This window comes from Hyla sarda, chromosome 6 (genome assembly GCF_029499605.1).
Source record: "Hyla sarda isolate aHylSar1 chromosome 6, aHylSar1.hap1, whole genome shotgun sequence".
Lineage (NCBI taxonomy): Eukaryota > Metazoa > Chordata > Amphibia > Anura > Hylidae > Hyla > Hyla sarda.
This window is the reverse complement of record NC_079194.1, coordinates 24,892,558-24,913,414: the sequence shown is the minus strand read 5'-3', so window position 1 is coordinate 24,913,414 and position 20,857 is coordinate 24,892,558. Positions and strand designations below refer to the sequence as shown.

Sequence of the window (20,857 nt, the reverse complement as noted above, 5' to 3'; positions counted from 1 at the left end):
ACGGCTGGAGCACCCGTGTGATCGGCATTAGGCTCTGTGCTCCCCGCCTGCTGACGGTGCCCGTGATACTAATACTTTGCACAGTGGATTGAGACCAGTGCCAGCATCTGTGCATCTCCTATAGTGGTTTTGTACTAGGTTTATAGACACTCCCTGTGTGTACACTCCCTGACTTTTACTCCTATTTACACACAATAAATGCCTACTGAGGAAACATTCCGCAACCTAATGACTATGGTTTAAAGTGTAACTAAAGACACCAGTGCTACAAACCGGATCAAATATTGTATAAAAAAACAAAACAAAAAAATTATGAAACTTCCGCATTGAGAAATAACTGAATGAAAAGAGATTTACATATAGAAAAGGCAAATGGAAAACAGGCACGAACACATAGAAGGGAACAAGTACCGTATTTTTCGCCGTATAAGACGCACTTTTTCTTCCCCAAAACTGGGGAAGTGATGTGACCAAAAATTAGGAATTTTGGACTTTACAGCGTTTACCGTATGGGACTATGACTATTATAATTTTTATAATTCTGACATTTCCGCACACGACTATACCAAACATGTTTGTTTACCTTTTTATTTAACCCCTTAAGGACGCAGGACGTAAATGTACGTCCTGGTGAGGTGGTACTTAACGCACCAGGACGTACATTTATGTCCTGTGCATAACCGCGGGCATCGGAGCGATGCCCGTGTCATGCGCGGCTGATCCCGGCTGCTGATCGCAGCCAGGGACCTGCCGGCAATGGCCGACGCCCGCGATCTCGCGGGCGTCCGCCATTAACCCCTCAGGTGCCGGGATCAATACAGATCCCGGCATCTGTGGCAGTGCGCGATTTGAATTAATGATCGGATCGCCCGCAACGCTGCTGCGGGGATCCGATCATTCATAACGCCGCACGGAGGTCCCCTCTCCTTCCTCCGTCCGGCTCCCGGCGTCTCCTGCTCTGGTCTGTGATCGAGCAGACCAGAGCAGGAGATGACCGATAATACTGATCTGTTCTATGTCCTATACATAGAACAGATCAGTATTAGCAATCATGGTATTGCTATGAATAGTCCCCTATGGGGACTATTCAAGTGTAAAAAAAAAAAATTTGAAAAAATGTAAAAGTAAAAAAAAAAGTGAAAAATCTCCTCCCCAATAAAAAAGTAAAACGTCCGATTTTACCCCCAAAAAGCGTAATTTTTTTTTTTATAGACATATTTGGTATCGCCGAGTGCGTAAATGTCCGAACTATTAAAATAAAATGGGCCGAGTCCTTAAGGGGTTAAACTTTTTCTTCATTTGTAAACTTTTTATTTTAAAGTACCCATGGGGCACTTTTAAGGGTTCCCACCTCACGTATACGCAGCGTATTTCATGCGGGAAATGTGCTGCGTATTCCTCGCTCACTATACACACAGGACTTTCCGGCTGCAGCCCTGTGTGTGTAGTGAGTTTTGGAGGCGGGGCCGTGTGCCAGCGTGACTGACGCGCGGCTCTGCCTCCAAAACTCACTACACACACAGGGCTGCTGCCGGAAAGTCCTGTGTGTATAGTGAGCGAGGAATATGCAGCTTATTTCCCGCTGCTGCCACAAATTTTGAACAGTGTGAAATACCATGCGTATACGCCAGGTGGGAACACACCCTAAAGAAGTTCTCCAGGACTGGAAAACTTATCCCCTATCCTAAGGATAGGGGATAAGTTTCAGATCTCCCATACGGGGCCTCGGCAATCCACGAAAAGGGGCGTGTTGACCACCGTGCAAATCGGCCTCAATACAACTCTATAGGATAGCCGGAGCACTGCTTTCGGCATTCTCCGGCTCTCTGCCATAGCACTGTATTCGTGCAGTGGTCGATACACTATCTGGCCGGAGAGCCGGGGCCCCGTTTGGGAGATCGTGGAGGGTCCTAGCAGTTGGTCCCCTCGCGATCTGAAACTATCCCCTATCCTTAGGATAGGGGATACATTTTCCAATGCTGGACTACAGCTTTAAGAGCAATCTTTTGATTGATATTAATGTTCAGAGCTATGCTTTGGTATAGCACTGATCAGTGATATCAGCGATCTACTTGTTTAGTCTGAAGGCAGACCATACAAGAAGATCCCCTGAAAGTGGCACAGAGCAGGTAAGGAAAGGTCCGCTCACCATCTTGATTCATAGGACCCCACCCTAATCGTGCAGTGGGTGTTCCGTCAAGTTTCACAAAGCCCACAGCATCTGAAGGGTTAATGGCGGGCATCAGCGTGATCGCTAATTTCCGCCATAAGCGACGGGTCCCTGGATGCTGATAGCAGCCGGATTCAGTGGTCTATGAAGCCAGTGCTGCTCCTGCCCTCTCTTTATAGAGCGTACAGACCGCAGGGTGTACAGGTGCGTCCTGCGTCCTCATGGGGTTAAAAGGATCCAGTCAGTTAAAAATGCAAAGAATAAAAGTAAATCAAATTTTAAAACCTGGGGTAAAATGTACTAAGTAATAACTTTCATTTATTGCCATTAAAATGTGACTCCCAAATAGCAGAAAGCCACTACTAACTTATTCCTCTTAAATGTTATGGCACTTGTGTAGATCAAAGTAGTCTATGGAGGGTTTGATAACAATGTTTCCCAACCGATGTGCCTCCAGCTGTTGCAAAACTACAACTCCCAGCATGCCCGGACGGCTGTCCGGGCATGCTGGGAGTTGTAGTTTCGCAACAGCTGGAGGCGTCATGGTTGGGAAACACTGCCTTAGGGGACGAATATATTTCCAAAAGTAGATCCCCCTAGATCAGCTACCCTACCACTAGTCTCTTCCCTAACTGCTTGGTACGTAACTGGGGCACTCACCCTAAAGAGGGCGGACCCCTGTATCTCAAACATATTTCAGAATTTTTTTGAACATAAAAAAAAAAAAAAAAAAAAAAAAAAAAAATGGATTCAAACAATAGGTAATTTTCTGATGACACATTCCCCTTAAAGGGGCACTCCGATGGAAATTTTTTTTTTTTTTTTAATCAATTGGTGCCAGAAAGTTAAACAGATTTGTAAATTACTTCTATAAAACATTTTGAATCCTTCCAGTACTTTTTAGCAACTGTATACTACAGAGGAAATTCTTTTCTTTTTGGATTTCTTTTCTGTCACGACCACAGTGCTCTCTGCTGACCTCTGCTGTCCATTTTAAGAACTGTCTAGAGCAGGAGAAAATCCCCATAGCAAACATATGCTGCTCTGGACAGTTCCTAAAATGGACAGATGTCAGCAGAGAGCACTGTGGTCATGATGTCAGCAGAGAGCTCTGTGTTCCAAAAAGAAAAGAATTTCCTAAGTAGTATTCAGCAGCTGATGAGTACTAGAAGGATTAAGATTTTTTTTATAGAAGTAATATACAAATCTGTTTAACTTTCTGGCACCAGCTGATTTTTTTTAAAGTTTCCCACCAGAGTACCCCCTTAAAGTTCACAGGTGCATACTTTGCTGCAGATTTACTGCATTTTCCTACCCACTAAAGCCAAGGGTGTATTTATATTTGAAGCTGCAGATTTGGATGTAAACTAAATGATTAAACACAGCTTCAAGGATGCAGCAGATACTGTATGTGTGAATACACTCTAAAAAGGGAGTTCAAAGGCCAGGCTGTGGAACTGGAGCAAAATCTACAACTAAAATGTTTGCATAGTCTGCAGCAGCACTGGTTTTCCCATACAGAAATGCTGCAGCCTTTTCATTTAGAAAAAAAATATAAAAATCCCAGCATTTTTTTGTTCCACGGGAATACACCCTTAGGGTACGATGTACATGTACAGGATCTGCTGCATATTTTGTGCAGCTGATTTTGCTACCAATTAATTTTAATTAGTAGCAAAACCAGCTGCAGAAAATATGCAGCAGAGCCTGTTCGCGTGAACATACCCTTAGGGTACGTTCACACGTTAATAACTTGAGCGAGCTTCCCATTGCACCCTTAGGGGGAGTTAAGGTGGTGGTGTCATTTTTGGAGTTTTCTGCAGAGGGGAATTTTATTATTGTTGTCTTTGGAAAGAGAGTTTAAGTAATTTTTAATTTTTTGCTTTGGTTTTGCTTATGTGCAACACATTTATCAAGGGGGGGGGGGGTTAAAGGAGTCCTTTTTATTTTTTTTATTTTTTAAACCCTATGTGCCCGGGCTGCCAAGTGAAACAAAACAAAGTTTAACTCTCCTTCCTACTTCCCCTGTTGCTCTGATATCAATGCCCCGATCCCCGACTTCTTCCGCTTTCTGGAAGTCAAAGAGCCACATGACGCTAAGCGTATCACCGGCTACGGCAGTTTCCCCCTTGCGGCCGGTGATACGCTGAGCGTCACGTGACTCTTCGACTTACAGAAAGCGGAAGAAGTCGGGGGGACGGAGAACGGGACATTGATTTCAGAGCAACGGGGGAAGTAGGAAGGTGAGTTAAAGTTTTTGTTTTGCTTGGCAGCCCGGGCACATAGGGTTGAAAAAAAAACTAAAAATAAAATAAAACGCATCAGAGTACTTTAATATATTTGGCAAACATAAGCAAAAAAAACAATAAATCACTTCAGAACACCATTTTGTATGATTCTTCCGAGACTTTTCTGCAGAAAACACTTTTTGCTAATTTTTGCTCTCCAAAAGCATTTCTGTAAACCAGGTCTGACCAAGCTTTGCCTATGGGCATTTTTGAGGGGTTTGCAACTTTTTTTTTTTTGCCTACGTGTGACATTCGCACATCATAAATTCATGACTAGAGATGAGCGAACTTACAGTAAATTCGATTCGTCACAAACTTCACGGCTCGGCAGTTGATTACTTTTCCTGCATGAATTAGTTCAGCTTTCAGGTGCTCCGGTGGGCTGGAAAAGGTGGATACAGTCCTAGGAGACTCGTTCCTAGGAATGTATCCACCTTTTCCAGCCCACCGGAGCACCGGAAAGCTGAACTCATTTATGCAGGATAAGTGATCAACTGCCGAGCCGAGAAGTTTGTGACGAATCGAATTTACTGTAAGTTCGCTCATCTCTATTCACGACCACTGCAAAGTGAAAACTGAAAATAGCTTAACTAAGGCTGTTTGCTACTTTATGCATACCCACAAAAGTCGCAAAAAAAAAAGTGCTTCAGCGCATGTTCTACATTGTGTGTCCGGAATAAGCAAAAAATAAAATAAAAAACTCCAAATGCAATGATAAATCATCTTCCCCTTCATCCTCTGCATTGGAATAATTGAACTGCTAAAGCGGGAAAATGTACTGTTAAAGGGGTACTCCGCTGCTCAGCGTTTGGAACAAACTGTTCCGAACGCTGGAGCCGGGAGCTTGTGATGTCATAGCCCCGCCCCCTTCATGTTGTCACGCCCCGCCCCCTCAATGCAGGTCTATGGGAGGGGGCGTGACAGCCATCACGCCCCCTCCCATACACTTGCATTGAGTGGGTGGGGCTATGACATCACAAGCTCCTAGCTCCAGCATTCAGGACAGTTTGTTCCAAAAGCTGAGCAGCGGAGTACCCCTTCAAAGAGCATTCCACTAACACTTCCGTCATATCTAGGTGGGCATGGTGCAAATCGAACCCCACACCATAAGTTTGTAAAACCCCTTTAACCTGTTAAGGACGGCGGGCATATCCATACGCCCCCGTTTTAAAGTCCTTAAGGGCGTATGGATACGCCCGTGGGAATTCCAGTCCCTGCCCGCCGCTAGCCGGTTGGGGACCGGATCGGGATGCCTGCAAAAATCATTCAGCAGGCATCCCGGCCCGCCATGTCAGCGATCTGAGAAAATCGCATGTCAATTCAGATATGCGATTTTCTCCAATTCCAGGCTGATCGGGTCTCTGGTGACCCGATCACCCGGAAAATAGGGATGATCGGAGCTGTCAGTGACAGCCCCGATCATCCTAAGGGATAGGAGTGAGGTTGCAGTGCTGCGATCTCCTCCTATCCCCTGCCATTAGTCAGAACTGAGTTCTGACCAATGACAGTGCAGGACAGGGGGTTGCCATGGAAACACCCATTCTGCCCACCCCTGGATGTCGGGCAGAACGGGGGAGAAGATGCGTGGGGCCCGGCGATCATCGGAGACATCAGCGGAGATCACGGCACAGGTAGGGAATCGACTGTGGGGGGGGATGGGGGAGAGAAAGTAAAGTGATCTTTACTGTGGCAACCACTAGGAAGGCCGGACTGCAACTCCCAGACATGCCTTTGGCTGTCTGGGCATGCTGGGATTTGTAGTTTTGCAACATCTGGATGGTCACAGTTTGGGCACCACTGCTACAGTGGTCACCAAACGGTAGCCCTCCAGATGTTTCCAAACTACAACTCTCAGCATGCCTAGACCGCCCAGGCATGCTGGGAGTTGTAGTTCTGTAACATCTGTCCCTTCAGATTTTGCAATTTTCATGAAAATTGTGAAAATTGCTGCTCTACTTTGAAGCCCTCTAATTTTTTCAAAAAGTAAAAATATGTCCATTTTATGATGCCAACATAAAGTGGACATATTAAGGGACATGTATCAAAGATTTTACCCGTTTTGTGTGTATTTTTTTTGTCCAAAATTTTGCGCAAGCCCTTTTTTTGCGCATTTTTTGGTGCACGTTTTGGTAGAGCATTTCCTCCAGATGTGGCCGAATCGGGGTACCTTGGAGTGACATCTATAGTACCCATGGATTTATTAACTGCGCACTTTTCCTTTACACCAAAAATTTTGCCGCAAGAGCAGTTTTTTTCCGCAAATATAAGCCATCTTGGACTTAACGTAGCAAGATGCTCTAAATCATCGATTCTATTTACCAAACAGTGTATTGAGGAGATGACTATATTTACCCGCAATTTATGAAGCTCATTGCGCTTGATTGATAAATTTAGCGCTTCTGCACTTAATTTAGAATTCGGGAAAAGGGGTAAAATGCTTCTACCATACACAAATAATGATACATGTCCCCCATTGTATTTGTGAATAAAAATAAAATTTATTGGGAATATCCATTTTCCTTACAAGCAGAGAGCTTCAAAGTTAGAAAAATGCAAAATTCCCCAAATTTCATGAAAATTTTGACATTTTTCACCAAGAAAGGATGCAAGTAACGCCGAAAATTTACCACCAAAATAAAGTAGAATGTGTCATGAAAAAAACCATCTCAGAATCAGAATATTCGGTAAAAGCGTTTTAGAGATATTAACGCTTAAAAGTGACGGTGGTCAGAATTGCGAAAAAGAGCTCAGTCCTTAAGGGGTTAAAGGGCGGTATCCGGGCTTCTAATATGGGCAAAACAACCGAAATATTCACTGCAGCAGACAGAATGTGCTTCCAAAATAATCTTTATTGATTAAAAGACAACAGCAGCTGAAAACTGAACGTCTCTCACGTAAACCATGACTGGTAAGTAAATACCGCGTCCTTAGCTTGGTCTGAAATGATGGTAGGAGTGGACGGCCCTCCTTGTGTTACTTTTGGCGTTATACATGTGGGTTCTTGGTCTCCAGCATGGGTTTGTTTACAACACGTCTTGCACTTACATTTATTTATTAACCCTATAATGCATACTTACCACTTTACTTACCAGTCATTGTTTACGCGAGAGACGTTACTGTTTCAGCTGCTGTTGTCTTTTTAATCTTATGTGTAGCGTCTTTTAATCAATAAAGATTGTTACTTTGTAAATACATTCTGTCTGCTGCAGTGAATATTTCTGTAGGTTTTTGTATTGTATCTACTGCATATGGCAGATCTATACTGGTCCCAATATCTTGGCCAATGGAGTACTGGTGGGTGACAACATAAGTACACCCCCTCCTATATTATTATTGTGTGCCCAATTATACACATCTGTGTGTTCGGTAATATTGGTTCTAATATTGACAACCTATCTTGAGCATTGGTCCTCAATTTTAAAGGGGTACTCCACTGGAAAGCTTTTTTTTTTTTTTTTTTTTTTTAATAAAGTGGTGCCAGAAAGTTATACAGATTTGCAAATTACTTCTACTAAAAAAAATATTAATTCTTCCAGTACTCAATCAGCTGCTGTATGCTCCAGAGGAAGTTAAAGGGGTACTCCGGTGGAAAACTTTTTTTTTATTTTTATCAACTGGTGCCAGAAAGTTAAACAGATTTGTAAATCATTTCTATTAAAAAATCTTAATCCTTCCAGTACTTATTAGCTGCTGAATAATAGAGGAAATTCTTTTATTTTTGGAACACAGTGCTCTCTGCTGACATCTCTGTCCATTTTAGGAACTGTCCAGAGCATCATATGTTTGCTATGGGGATTTTCTCCTACTCTGGACAGCTCTTAAAGGAGTAGTCCAGTGGTGATTCAGTGGTGAGCAACTTATCCCCTATCCTAAGGATAGGGGATAAGTTGCAGATCGCGGGGGGTCCGACCCCTGGGGCCCCCCGCGATCTCCTGTACGGAGCCCCGACAGCCCGCTGGAAGGGGGCGTGTCGACCTCCTCACGAGGCGGCGGCCGACACGCCCCCTCAATACAACTCTATGGCAGAGCCGAAGCGCTGCCTTCGGCAATCTCCGGCTCTGCCATAGAGATGTATTGAGGGGGCGTGTCGGCCGCCGCCTCGTGCGGGGGTCGACACCCGCTATCTCAGCGGAGAGCCGGGGCCCCGTACAGAGAGATCGCAGGGGGCCCCAGCGGTCGGACCCCCCGCGATCTCAAACTTATCCCCTATCCTTAGGATAGGGGATAAGTTTTTCACCACTGGACTACCCCTTTAACATGGAGATGTCAGCAGAGAGCGCTGTGCTCGTGATGTCAGCAGAGAGCTCTGTGTTCCAAAAAGAAAATTTCCTCTGTAGTATTCAGCAGCTAATAAGTACAGGAAGGATTAAGATTTTTTTTAACAGAAGTAATTTACAAATCTGTTTTAACTTTCTGGCACCAGTTGATTTAAAAAAAAAAAAGTTTTCCACTGGAGTACCCCTTTAAGAAGTTGTTTTCAGTCTTGACACCTCTGTCCATGTCAGTAACTGTCCAGAGCAGGAAAAGTTTGCTATGGTAATTTGCTCCTGCTCTGGACAGTTCTTGACATGGACAAAGGTGTCAGCAAAGAGCACTGTGGTCAGACTGAAAAGAACAACTCAACTTCCTCTGAAACATACAGCAACAGATAAGTACTGGAAGGATTAAGATTTTTTAATAGAAGTAATTTACAGATCTGTTTAACTTTCTGGAACCAGTCGATTTGAAAAAAGATTGTTTTCCACTGGAGTACCCCTTTAAGAGCGCAACACCTCTGTAGACATATTTTATATCCATACGCGGACTGCAACTTTGCATGATGAGAGGCCTCGTACAGGCTGGAAACGCATTGTTTTTTTTTTGTGCTTAATAAAATATTATTTGACTTATCTCGTCCTCAATGTCAAATCGGAACTAGCGTCATTAAAGGGGTACTCCAGTGCTTAGACATCTTATCCCTTATCCAAAGGATAGGGGATAAGATGCCTGACCGCGGGAGTCCCGCCGCTGGGGATCCCTGTGATCTTGCACGCGGCACCCAGTTTGTAATCAGTCCCCGGCGTGGATAGGGGATAAGATGTCTAAGCACCGGAGAACCCCTTTAAGATCCGTTTTCCTTGCCATTGTGCACATGTGCTGATATACTGATGATGGTGATTCAAAGTCTATACTACAGGTACAGCACTCGGCAAAGCCTGCAAAACAACGGACAGCAAATGGACAAACAGGCAGACACCATTAAAGTCAATGGGATCGACAGGACCCATTGGAGTTTGTTGTGCAATGAACCTGTTCAGCTCAGTTTTTTGAAGCTTGAACGGACTCCTGGCTCGGTTCACGCTAAGTTTTGGCTATACGGGGACCGGCCCCATCTCCTTCATTCGAATTAGCAGACCGGAGTCCGACAGTGACATTTTTCCCCTGTATCCGGTTTTGTGACCGGACCTAAAACCGTGGTATACCACGGCTGGGATACAGGAGGGCTCGGTTTTCACTCCCGCCAGACTGATCCGGTCCCTGTCTAGCCAAAACGTAGTGTGAACCCACCCTAGCAGAGCTCTAATGCAGATGTGTACGATCCCTTAGCCTGTAAAAAGGGGCAAATGTGTCAACATAGCCTATCAGACCTTTGTATATGGTAACAGCGCAAATAATTGCTCAATGTCATTATTATTTTTTTTTTTATTCCGCAATGCAAAACATCTGCATAGGCAGACAAAAAGTATAAAAAGTCAAAAAAAAAAAAAAGCTCAACCGGAAACTTACATAAAATAAAGTATGCGCTGCAATAAATCTCGGAAACCATGCATTGAACATATGTGCAAGTCTATCAGACCTTTGTATATGGTAACAGCACAAATAATTGCTCAATGTCATCATCATTTTTTTTTTGTCATTATTCTTTTTGAATTCTGCAATGCAAACATCTGTATAAGCAGGCAAAAAATATTTTAAAAAAAAGTAAAAGGATAAAGAAAATATATATATAAAAATAAAAAACACTCAACCGGAAACTTAAACATAAAATAACAAAGTATGCACTGCAATAAAACTCAGAAACCATGCACTGAACATATGTGCAAGCCTATCAGACCTCTGTATATGGTAACAGCACAAATAATTGCTCAATGCGATTATTATTTTTGTTGTCGTTATTTTTTAATTCCGCAATGAAAACATCTGCATAAGCAGGCAAAATATATATATATAAAAAGTAAAGGATAAAAAATAAATAAATAAAAAGAAACCATGCACTGAACATATGTGCAAGTTCGGCAACGTAAAAGTAAAATAAAAAATGCGCTATACACTGCACCAGTGGGCTCAAATTGACGCCCTGCAGATGTTGCAAAACTTCAACTCCCAGCAATGTGCAAGTTCGGCAATGTAAAAGTAAAAAATTTTTAAACGCGCTATACCAGTGGGCTCAAATTGACGCCCTGCAGATGTTGCAAAACGTCAACTCCCAGCAATGTGCAAGTTCGGCAACATAAAAGTTAAATGAGAAAATTAAAAACGCGCTATACCAGTGGGCTCAAATTGACGCCCTGCAGATGTTGCAAAACGTCAACTCCCAGCAATGTGCAAGTTCGGCAACGTAAAAGTAAAATGAGAAAATTAAAAACGCGCTATACCAGTGGGCTCAAATTGACGCCCTGCAGATGTTGCAAAACGTCAACACCCAGCAATGTGCAAGTTCGGCAACATAAAAGTAAAATGAGAAAATTAAAAACGCGCTATACCAGTGGGCTCAAATTGACGCCCTGCAGATGTTGCAAAACTTCAACTCCCAGCGTGCCCGGACAGCCGTTGGCTGTCCGGGCATGCTGGGATTTGAAGTTTTGCAACATCTGGAGGGCCACAGTGTGAGTCCACTGCATTACACAGACTCCCTTTTAAAATGCCACTTCATACATACGATTTCAGTGCTTTTAGGGTCTGCGTCTTCCTCTTCCTTTGCGTCGCTCATGGTAACGTATATAGAAAGGCTCCACAAAAAAACGATTATCTTCCAGTTTCGCAGGTCATCCTACAATCGTGCACCATCATTCAAGCAGAGGACTTTTTGAAACTCGTGTAGCACAAAAAAAAAAAAATATTAAAAAAAGTGTGTAATAGGAGGAGCAATTCTGCAGCTCTACTGCCATGTCACCAAAAGGGATTAATGTAAGGACCGGGATGACATCACAAGCCAACATACGAGCCTGGATGGTGCGCTCTGGTCTCCAGAGGATGGAGTATGAATCCACGGATCTGTTCACAAGCAGTACACACTGTTCCAGGATGCAGAATGCTTCGTCCAGCTAGGATGTTGGCAGGGGGAAGGCCAGTGCAAACAGCAGTTCTTTGTACACAGGTTCCGTGCAAAAAAAAAGAGTCAACAAGATACTGGTAGAAAAGGTTTCCCTCCTCCAGCTTGTAAAGAGCCGAGCGCGTCACAACGGCCAGAAACTATGAGGAACTACAGAGCCTTACAGAATTGAGAAAAATAAATAAATTCCAGAATGCGCCCAATCCAGTTCTCAAGGTCTTGCAGTACATCCACCTTTTAACTTCCCCAGAACAATGAAAAGTGCGAGGTGAGGTGGGGCACGGACGATATAGGAGGATTTATGGTGACGTTAAAAAAAATTAAAAAAAAGTTTGATAGTCAGCATAACGTGCAGGTGTAACAAACAATTCACTGTTCCATAAAGTCTATTTCTGGATTTTATTTTTTATTTTTTGTCTACGCCTTCATAAAACAGAGCTCCAAAGTAAAACCCAAAAAAACGTCGCCATCCCTCGAAGAAGAAATTAAAAGATTAGAGGCTATGAATTGGATAATGTGCTTAACCACTTAAATGGGCGCTGTCAGATACAAAAACTTTTCATATGTTGTAAAGCATGTATAACCAATAGTTTTTTGCAATTGCTTTCATTAGAAAATGTTCTGTATTTCTTACTGAAAAAGCCAGTCAGACAACTGCCTCCCCCCCCCCCCCCCCCTGCCTGCTTGGACACATACTAGTCCTGCCGTGTCCATGAGTCATCACCTATGTCATGGACACACTTCCTTGATTGACAGCTGTGAGCGCAGGGATCACAACTAGAGGAAAAATCCTCCCACTGTCAGCTTGTGTCCCACTATTGTCAGTGAGGACGAGCTGGGAGTTGTAGTTTTGCTAATGCTAGGGGAGATGTGAGCAGACAGCATACTGAGGGAGGGGGCGGAGACCTGCACAGTGAGGCCACGCCCCCTCCCTTTGAGAGGAATTCAGACTAGTGAGCTAAATTAAAAAAGTGTAATAAAAAAATAAAGGTGCTAGACACATAAAAACCAGGGCTGTGGAGTCGGAGTCGAGGAGTCTGAGTCAGATAAAATTTTGGGTACCTGGAGTCGGCAAACAATGCACCGACTCCGACTCCTACTAAATTTAGATTGGAATAAAAAAAAAAAAAAGCAAGTTTAAATGTCCCAATTCACAAAAAGTTATAATTAATGACTTCTCTACAGTAAGAATAAAGATCAATGCATGCAGTGCCTCACGTAACCGCAAAACGAACACGTTAAGTGACCGTGAAGAAGCTTTTCATGTGCTTCACTATATGGCACGCAACGCACAATTAGGAGCGGCAATACTTATACTTTCCATAGTGTTGTGTTCTGCTGTTACAGGGAACCGATGGGTAACCTAGCCTCTCACTGATAAGGGATTAAGGAAATATGTTTTTTGTTATGTTTAGAGACACTTGAATAAGTGAAGGGTATGGAGGGTCAATAGTTCAAGACTGAAGTTGTAAACCATTGGAAAAACTGCTGCCATTCAGCTAAGGCTATAAAAACTTGTAAACTCGATTGTTAGCTTAAAGGGGTACTCCGCCCCTAGACATCTTATCCCCTATCCAAAGGATAAGGGATAAGATGTCAGATCGTCGGGGTCCCGCTGCTGGAGACCCCCGGGATCGCCGCTGCGGCACCGCATCATTACTGCCCACAGCGAGTTCACTCTGTGCATAATGATGGGCAATACAGGAGCCGGAGCATAGTTACGTCACAGCTCCGCCCCTTATGATGTCACGGCCCGCCCCCTCAATACAAGTCTATGGGAGGGGGCGTGGCGGTCATCACGCCCCCTGCCATAGACATGCATTTAGGGGGCGGGCTGTGATGTCACGAGGGGCGGGGCCATGGCGTCACGCTGCTCCATCCCCTGTATCGCCCGTCATTACGCACAGAGCGAACTCGCTCTGACAGCCTTTGGGCATGCTAGGAGTTGTAGTTTTGCAACAGCTGGAGGCACACTGGTTGGGAAACACTGGTGTAACATGATGTGTACGCTAAATAGGCTAGAACAGTGTTTCCCAACCAGTGTGCCTCCAGCTGTTGCAAATCTACAACTCCCAGCATGCCCAAAGTCTGTCAGGGCCTACTGGGAGTTGTAGTTTTGCAACAGCTGGAGGCACACTGGTTTGTAAACACTAGCATACACACACATACACAACAGGGACTACAAGTCCCAGCATGTGTCATTCAGGAGTCCCCCCTTCACATATAGAGATCATTCTCAGTATGAGATTTATTCCCCTGCAGTCCATACCCAGCCCGTGCACCTTCTCATCCTCCTCTTCAGATAACACTTATCTTCTCTGTGTTCCTTCTCCTGTGCAGACCTGCGTCCTTACAATACAGAGCAGGGGGAGGGGAGGAGCTGTGTACTCAGCTGGATGAGAAGAGGGGGCGTGGCTTATTCCTCTCATGCAGACAGAGAAAAAAAAACTGACATCTTGTCCACAACAGACTCAGAACTGTGGACAACAGTAAAAGAAAACCCTCGGAACTACAGAACTTCCTGCCCAACAAACAGGTAAGAAAAACACATACATGCTGCCAAAACATATAACACATGTATATTGCAAAAAAACTAAACTTACAAAGAAGATGCCATATAGTCAAAAAAATTAACCACCGGAGTACCCCTTTAACAATCTTATTCTGCTCTACAATTTGCAGCAAATTTGTACAATTTTCTATGGGTTTATGTGCGGAAGTGCCGCCAATTTTCCACAACAATATGGTTTTATTGAAGAATTCCTCTTTGAAGTCAGAGGTTAATAATTTTATATTTCCAAAATTTACATACTTCACTTTTTTTCGTTTTGCGCCACCGTTTAATTTCCAGATTGATTTAGTGACTTTTTCCTCTGGGGTGCGTGGATGACATGTTTTAAATGGTACCAGTCATTTATAAAAAAAAAATAAAAAATCTTTTGATACATTATAGACCTATCGATCAGGATAATGAGCCGGGAGAGGTCCGCACTAAGCACATTCACTCCCGATACTGTGTCATGTGACCAAGAGGGACTTACAATGTAAGTCTATGGGGCTGTCCATGTCTCAGACACGAGAGTGGGAAGAGGAGAGCGCGGCAACATGGCTCTCTCCCTGCTCGCTTTCCTTCTTGATCAACGTCTAAACACTTAATCCTCGATCGATAAAAACTTCTGACATGTTCCCAGGACATGACAGAAGCTTTTAAATTGACAGGAACACTTTAAATACCGTGGAATATATGTGTGTGACCCTACCCTAAATGTTTATTCTTTAAAATACTTTTTTGCTACCATACAGACGGTCTACAGTACAATTCAACATTTCTACACCACACTCTAAAATCAGTGTACTTAATGTGCAGCATGTGTTTAGGGATTAGTAAAACTTTGATGCCTTACGAAGGATAATTCACCAACATTGTTTAAAGGGAACACATCACCAGGATCATACGTCCCTAACCACAGGCAGTATGACTTTAGGTGGCCCTACACCAGAGATCTTGGGTGGCTGAAAAGCTGGATTTACACCTAAATTGCCAAAAAGTGTGACAGATGCCATGTGCAGCAGTTAAAGGGTTCCCTCCCCTAGACATCTTATCCCCATCCTAAGGATAGGGGATGTCTAGATCATGGGGCTCCGGCCATTTGGACCCCCCCCCCCCCCATCTCTGGGCCAGCACCCCGGTGTTCTGAACATTTACATTCAGAACGCCGGCCTCCCAGTGTCCGAACCCGCACAATCAGACATCTTATACCCTATCCTTTGGAACTCTTTTTTTAATGTGACTTATTGTATTTCTTTATTCGTTGTAAGGTGCAGTCTTTGGAAACTTATATGTCAAATATCAGATGTACGTCAATGAAAGCCCAGGACAGGAACAGACGGCAGCTGAAACCATACGAAAAGTTGTTGTTTCAGCTTATGCCGTAGCTACCCAGGACTACAAGTTATTGATAAGTGATTTGGAAATATATGACAAATAATTTAATGTCCTAAATTTCTTGTGTATGGACAGCTTTAGAGACAGGTCTCATGATCATAAGGAGCCATGTTTAAGTAATTAATATCCAAATTGGGCTTGAGGTCACCATGCTTACCTTGTAAAGTTGGGCTTAAAAGGGGGTTGTCCCATTAAAGAGCTACTCCGGCCCTAAGACATCTTATCTACTATCCAAAGGATAGGGAATAAGATGTCTGACCGTGGGGGTCCCGCTGCTGGGGACCCCTGCAATCTTGCATTCGGCACCCACCTCTGTGAGCTGCACGCCGCGCTGTCAGCTCACAAACTGCCGGGTGCCGACCACGGGGCCGGGGTATTGCAACGTCAAGACTCCGCCCCATCTGACGCCACGCCCCGCCCCTGCTATGCAAGTCTATGGGAGGGGCCGTGACGGCCATCCTTTGGATAGGAGATAAGATGTCTTAGGGGCCGGAGTACCCCTTTAAAAGGGGTTATCCAGGAATATAAAAACAGAGGTAATTTTTTTCAAAAACAGATCCACGCCTGTGGAGCCAATTCCTGGATAGCCCCTTCAAGATAAACAGGTCTAAAGTAATGCATTATTTGAACATGTCCTGTTTGAGAGATATAATAAGGACACAGGGCGTACCTGTACGCCCCAAGCATTCTCCCACGGTATCGTATCGGGTATCTGGTCATATCGGGTCATCCCATGGCTGATACCGGACATCACCGATCGCAGTGATGCCCGGTATTAACCCTTTAGACACAGCAAACAATTTAAAAAAAGCATTCCCGGTAGCTCAGTCGGGCTGATCGGGACCACCACGGTGAAACCATGGTGTCCCGATCAGCTGTTCGGACAATGTAGGACTCTCCTCGTATCCTATCACCAATTTACTGCTACGTGCCCGAGATCCAGGCAGGAGCAGTGGAGCACCGATAATGATCAATGCTATGTTATGGCATAGCATTAATCAGTGTCTGCAATCAGACTATTTCATGTTATAGTCCCCTATGGGGACTACAACATTGCAAAAAAAAAAAAAGTGTAAATAAATAATTAATAAATGTGATTTAACCCCTTCCCTAATAAAAGTTTGAATCATCCCCCTTTTCAGATAAAAAAAACAACTATTTAAATAAAAATAAATATAAACATTTGTGGTATTGCCTCATGCGTAAATGTATTATATTGTTTATTAAACCACACGGTCAATGGCGTACACGTAAAAAATTTGCAAAGTCCAAAACATACAGTATATTTGTTCACCTTTTATACCATAAAAAAAAGAATAAAAAGCAATCAAAAAGTCTGATCAAAACAAAAATAGTACGGATAAAAATGTCAGATCACGGCACAAAAAAATGAGCCCTCATACATCCCCGTACGCAGAAAAAATAAAAAAGTTATAGGGGTCAGAAGAGGACATTTTTAAATTAAGCATTTTCGTGCATCTAGTTATGTTTTCTTCCAGAAGTAAAACAATATCAAACCTATATAAGTAGGGGATCATTTTAATCATATGAACCTACAGAATAATGATAAGGTGTCATTTTTACCGAGAAATGCACTGCGTAGAAACAGAAGCCCCCAAAAGTTACAAAATAGCATTTTTTCAATTTTGTACAACAAATATATATATTTTTTGTTTCACCGTAGATTTTTGGGTAAAATTACTGATGTCATTAGAAAGTAAAATTGATGGTGCAAAAAAAACAAGCCATCATATGGGTCTGTAGGTGCAAAATTGAAAGGGTTATGATTTTTATAAAGGTAAGAAGTAAAAAAAAAAAAAAAATCAAATGTAAAAAAATAAGGGGTTACTAATCTTTCATTTGCCGAAATTGTTTTGATAACTGTTTACGACTCACTGAGGTGGTCACACATTCCCAGTTGAACTGTAGTCCCTGAAAGTAATGGCAGGTGGTCTCCTCTGTGCATGTAAGCAAGGGGGATTGTGGGAAAGTGTGTGCTCTGTTGCCTGGCAACAGCAAGGAAACCAGAAAGTGATCAGATTCCTTTAAGTTACTTATAGGAAACCTGTCATCGGTTTCACCTGCACTAACCTGTCGGTACAGACAGGCAGTGCAGGCGACACGGATGACAACCATACTTACCTGGTCCCGGTCCATGCTCTGGTACTCCCACAATCTTCCGCCGTATCTTCTGTTCCGGGGATTGGAGCATGGGTGGAGCTTCGTGACATCACCACTGCTATTTGCTAGCAGTTGGACCCAGCAGAGAACAGCAGCGACAGCACTACCGCCCATGCGGTCAGCCCCGGAAAGGAAGATACGGCGGAAGACTGCATAAGAACCAGAGCACGGAACAGGACCAGGTAAGTATCGTTGTCATCAGTGTCACCAGCACTGCCTGTCTGTACCAACAGGTTAGTGCAGTTGAACTGGATGGCAGATTTCCTTTAACTTAAAAAAAATGCACATTGTCCTCCTTCACTTATATGTATGTTGTACACATCTGATCTTACCAACTTTGCTTTGCAGAACAAGCCATTTAAATAGGCGCAACACCATTAATTATACACGTGAATCCTGGAAAAGGATGACAGTGGACTACCAAGGCGGGAGAACAGAAATAACCTCTGAGCTCCAGGGTCAACCCTTTTAACATGATCAATTCACCATTTCAGTTATATTGGCACTGACATTTCACAGAGACACATCAAAAGTTTTGATCTGTTGGGGTCACAGTGCTGAGACCCCAACCAATCAGGAGACCAAGCGGGGATAAGGGCAAGGTAGCATGCTTTAATACCAGACTCTCAGCGATCTTAGTCATGCTGCTCCATTATAAGTCTACGGGACAGTGAGACAAAGATTGCTGCGATCCAGGAGTACAGCATGCTGCCATGCACTTGTCCTGGCTCATTCTCCTGATCGGTAGAATCTCAGCACTGAAACTGCGACCTACAAAAACTTTTGACATGCCTTTGTGACATGTCCAAATTTTTTTTTTTTTTATTTTTTTTTTTAAGTGACAAGATTAAATAATCTTAATCCGTCCAGTACTTATCAGCTGCTGTATGTTCCAGAGGAAGTTATTTTCTTTTTGAATTTATTTTCAGTCTGACCACAGTGCTCTCTGCTGACACCTCTGTCTATTTTAGGAACTATCCAGAGTAGGAGCAAATCCCCATAGCAAACCTCTATGCACTGTGGTTAGACAGAACCAGCCAAGCCAGATCGCCCTGCTCTGTACTGACGAGGGGCAAGTACCCCGAAACAGCTGTCTGCAGATGGGTACTCTTTCCTTCTGGAGAGAGAGTTCTGGCTTGGCATTAATCCCGATTAGCTTTTTATATTCCGTAACTGGAGCTAAGCTGATACCAGGGAACATCGCCTGAAATAACCATTAGGTTTAACGGCTCCAGATATGTGGTAGTTAGACCAGCGGAACGGGGGACCATGCTGTACGGGCGCTCAGGAGTGAGGCGATAACCGGTTATTTCGCGCTATATGCGCTTCATCCGGCCTCTAACTAGCATCATTGCGCTCGGCTTTTTATCTTGCAGGTGAGTGTGCACTGATCATGTGACTTAACCACCGGAACTTACGTGGAAACAATACAGGAAAAAGCGGAAAAAATATTAAAACATAGATATCTATAGAAACATGAAATCTATACTAGAAAAAGGAGAGATTATAGAATTATAGCCCCACTATGGACAGAAAAGAACATAATTAAAGGAGCATAATTATTCTAAGAAAGGGGCCATATCAACTCTGTCATTAAAGCCGAGCGGGCCTTGCGCTTCCAAACACATTATCCAATGCGATTCTGCTCTCAGTAATCTAAGATTCTTATCTAGGGGGGGGGGAATCAGTGTGCCGGATAACTTCCAAGCCTCCGAATCGGAGACATTCTGGATTATTAGCATGCACTTCTTTCATATGCTGAATGATTCTAGGGGCACCTAAACCTGTTCGCAATGAATAGGTGTACTGCCTAAATCTAATCCTTAGTTGACGGTTAGTTTTACCTATATAGTAAAAGTTACAACTACATAGCACAAAATCTACAGTGATCCCTCAACTTACAATGGCCACAACATACAATGGTCTTTTCTGGACCGTTGTAAGTTGAAACCAGACTCAACATACAATGCCACGGACAGCCCAGATCTGTGAAACGTGTCAATGGCCGGAAGAACCGACCAATCAGAATGGGCAATTTACTGGTAAAAACACCTGTATTACTGAAGTGCATGCACTGACTGGTGTCTTGTCCTGGTAAATTATTCGACCCTCTACATCAGTGTTTCCCAATCAGGGTGCCTCCAGCTGTTGCAAAACTAAAACTCCCAGCATGCCCGGACAGCCTTTGGCTGTCCGGGCATGCTGGGAGTTGTAGTTTTGCAACAGCTGGAGGCTCCCTGCTTGGGAAACACTTACATAGACAGTGATTACAGCTCCCAGCAGATCTTTCTGTAAGGATTTGCTTTATCTATATTAGTTATCTACTTATTTTTCTTTAATCCTCACTTTTTCCAATTTTTAATGACATTTTGGGGCCTTTAGAACCGATTCCCAGGTTTCAATAGAGTTCTGGTCTCAACATACAATGGTTTCAACATACAATGGTCGTCCTGGAACCGATTAATATTGTAACTTGAGGGACCACTGTACTATGTATGTAGATCTACATGTGATTAAATCAGTGATGGTGTAAGTATTACCCCCCCCCCCCCCCCCCAAAGTTATCGTATTACTGAAAAAAATTTTTTTTTAACTATGTAACTATTAAACTGTCAGAGTCACCGGTAGAGAAGGATCTGGGTGACTTGTAGATCACAGACTACAGAATAGCACAATGTCAGTCTGCTGCTTCCAAAGCCGGCAGGATATTGTCATGTCTAAAAAGAGGCATGGACCCGAGGGACAGGGACATAATACTCCCCCTTTATAAAGCATTGGTACGGCCTCACCTGGAATATGCTGTTCAGTTTTGGTCGCCTGTTCATAAAAGGGACACTGCGGAGCTGGAAAGGGTGCAGAGACGCGCGACTAAACTAATATGGGGCATGGAACATCTTAGCTATGAGGAGCGATTAAAGGAGTTACAATTGTTTAGTCTTGAGAAGAGACGTTTAAGGGGG

The 20,857-nt window shown here is 43.5% G+C and overlaps 1 protein-coding gene across 4 annotated transcripts in view; it reads right to left on the bottom strand.

Moving 5' to 3' along the window:
- Positions 1-20,857, bottom strand: part of SLC35A3 (solute carrier family 35 member A3) — a 114,260-nt gene that overhangs the window by 80,866 nt on the left and 12,537 nt on the right. Inside the window, exon 1 of one of the 4 annotated variants that reach the window (XM_056523340.1) lies at positions 11,378-11,680. The exons of the other annotated variants lie outside the window; for them this stretch is intronic. Coding sequence (XP_056379315.1) covers positions 11,378-11,428 — 51 coding nt within the window. The 5' untranslated portion in view covers positions 11,429-11,680. Of the gene's footprint in view, positions 1-11,377; positions 11,681-20,857 lie in introns of those variants that run through there. 4 annotated transcript variants of the gene reach the window in all.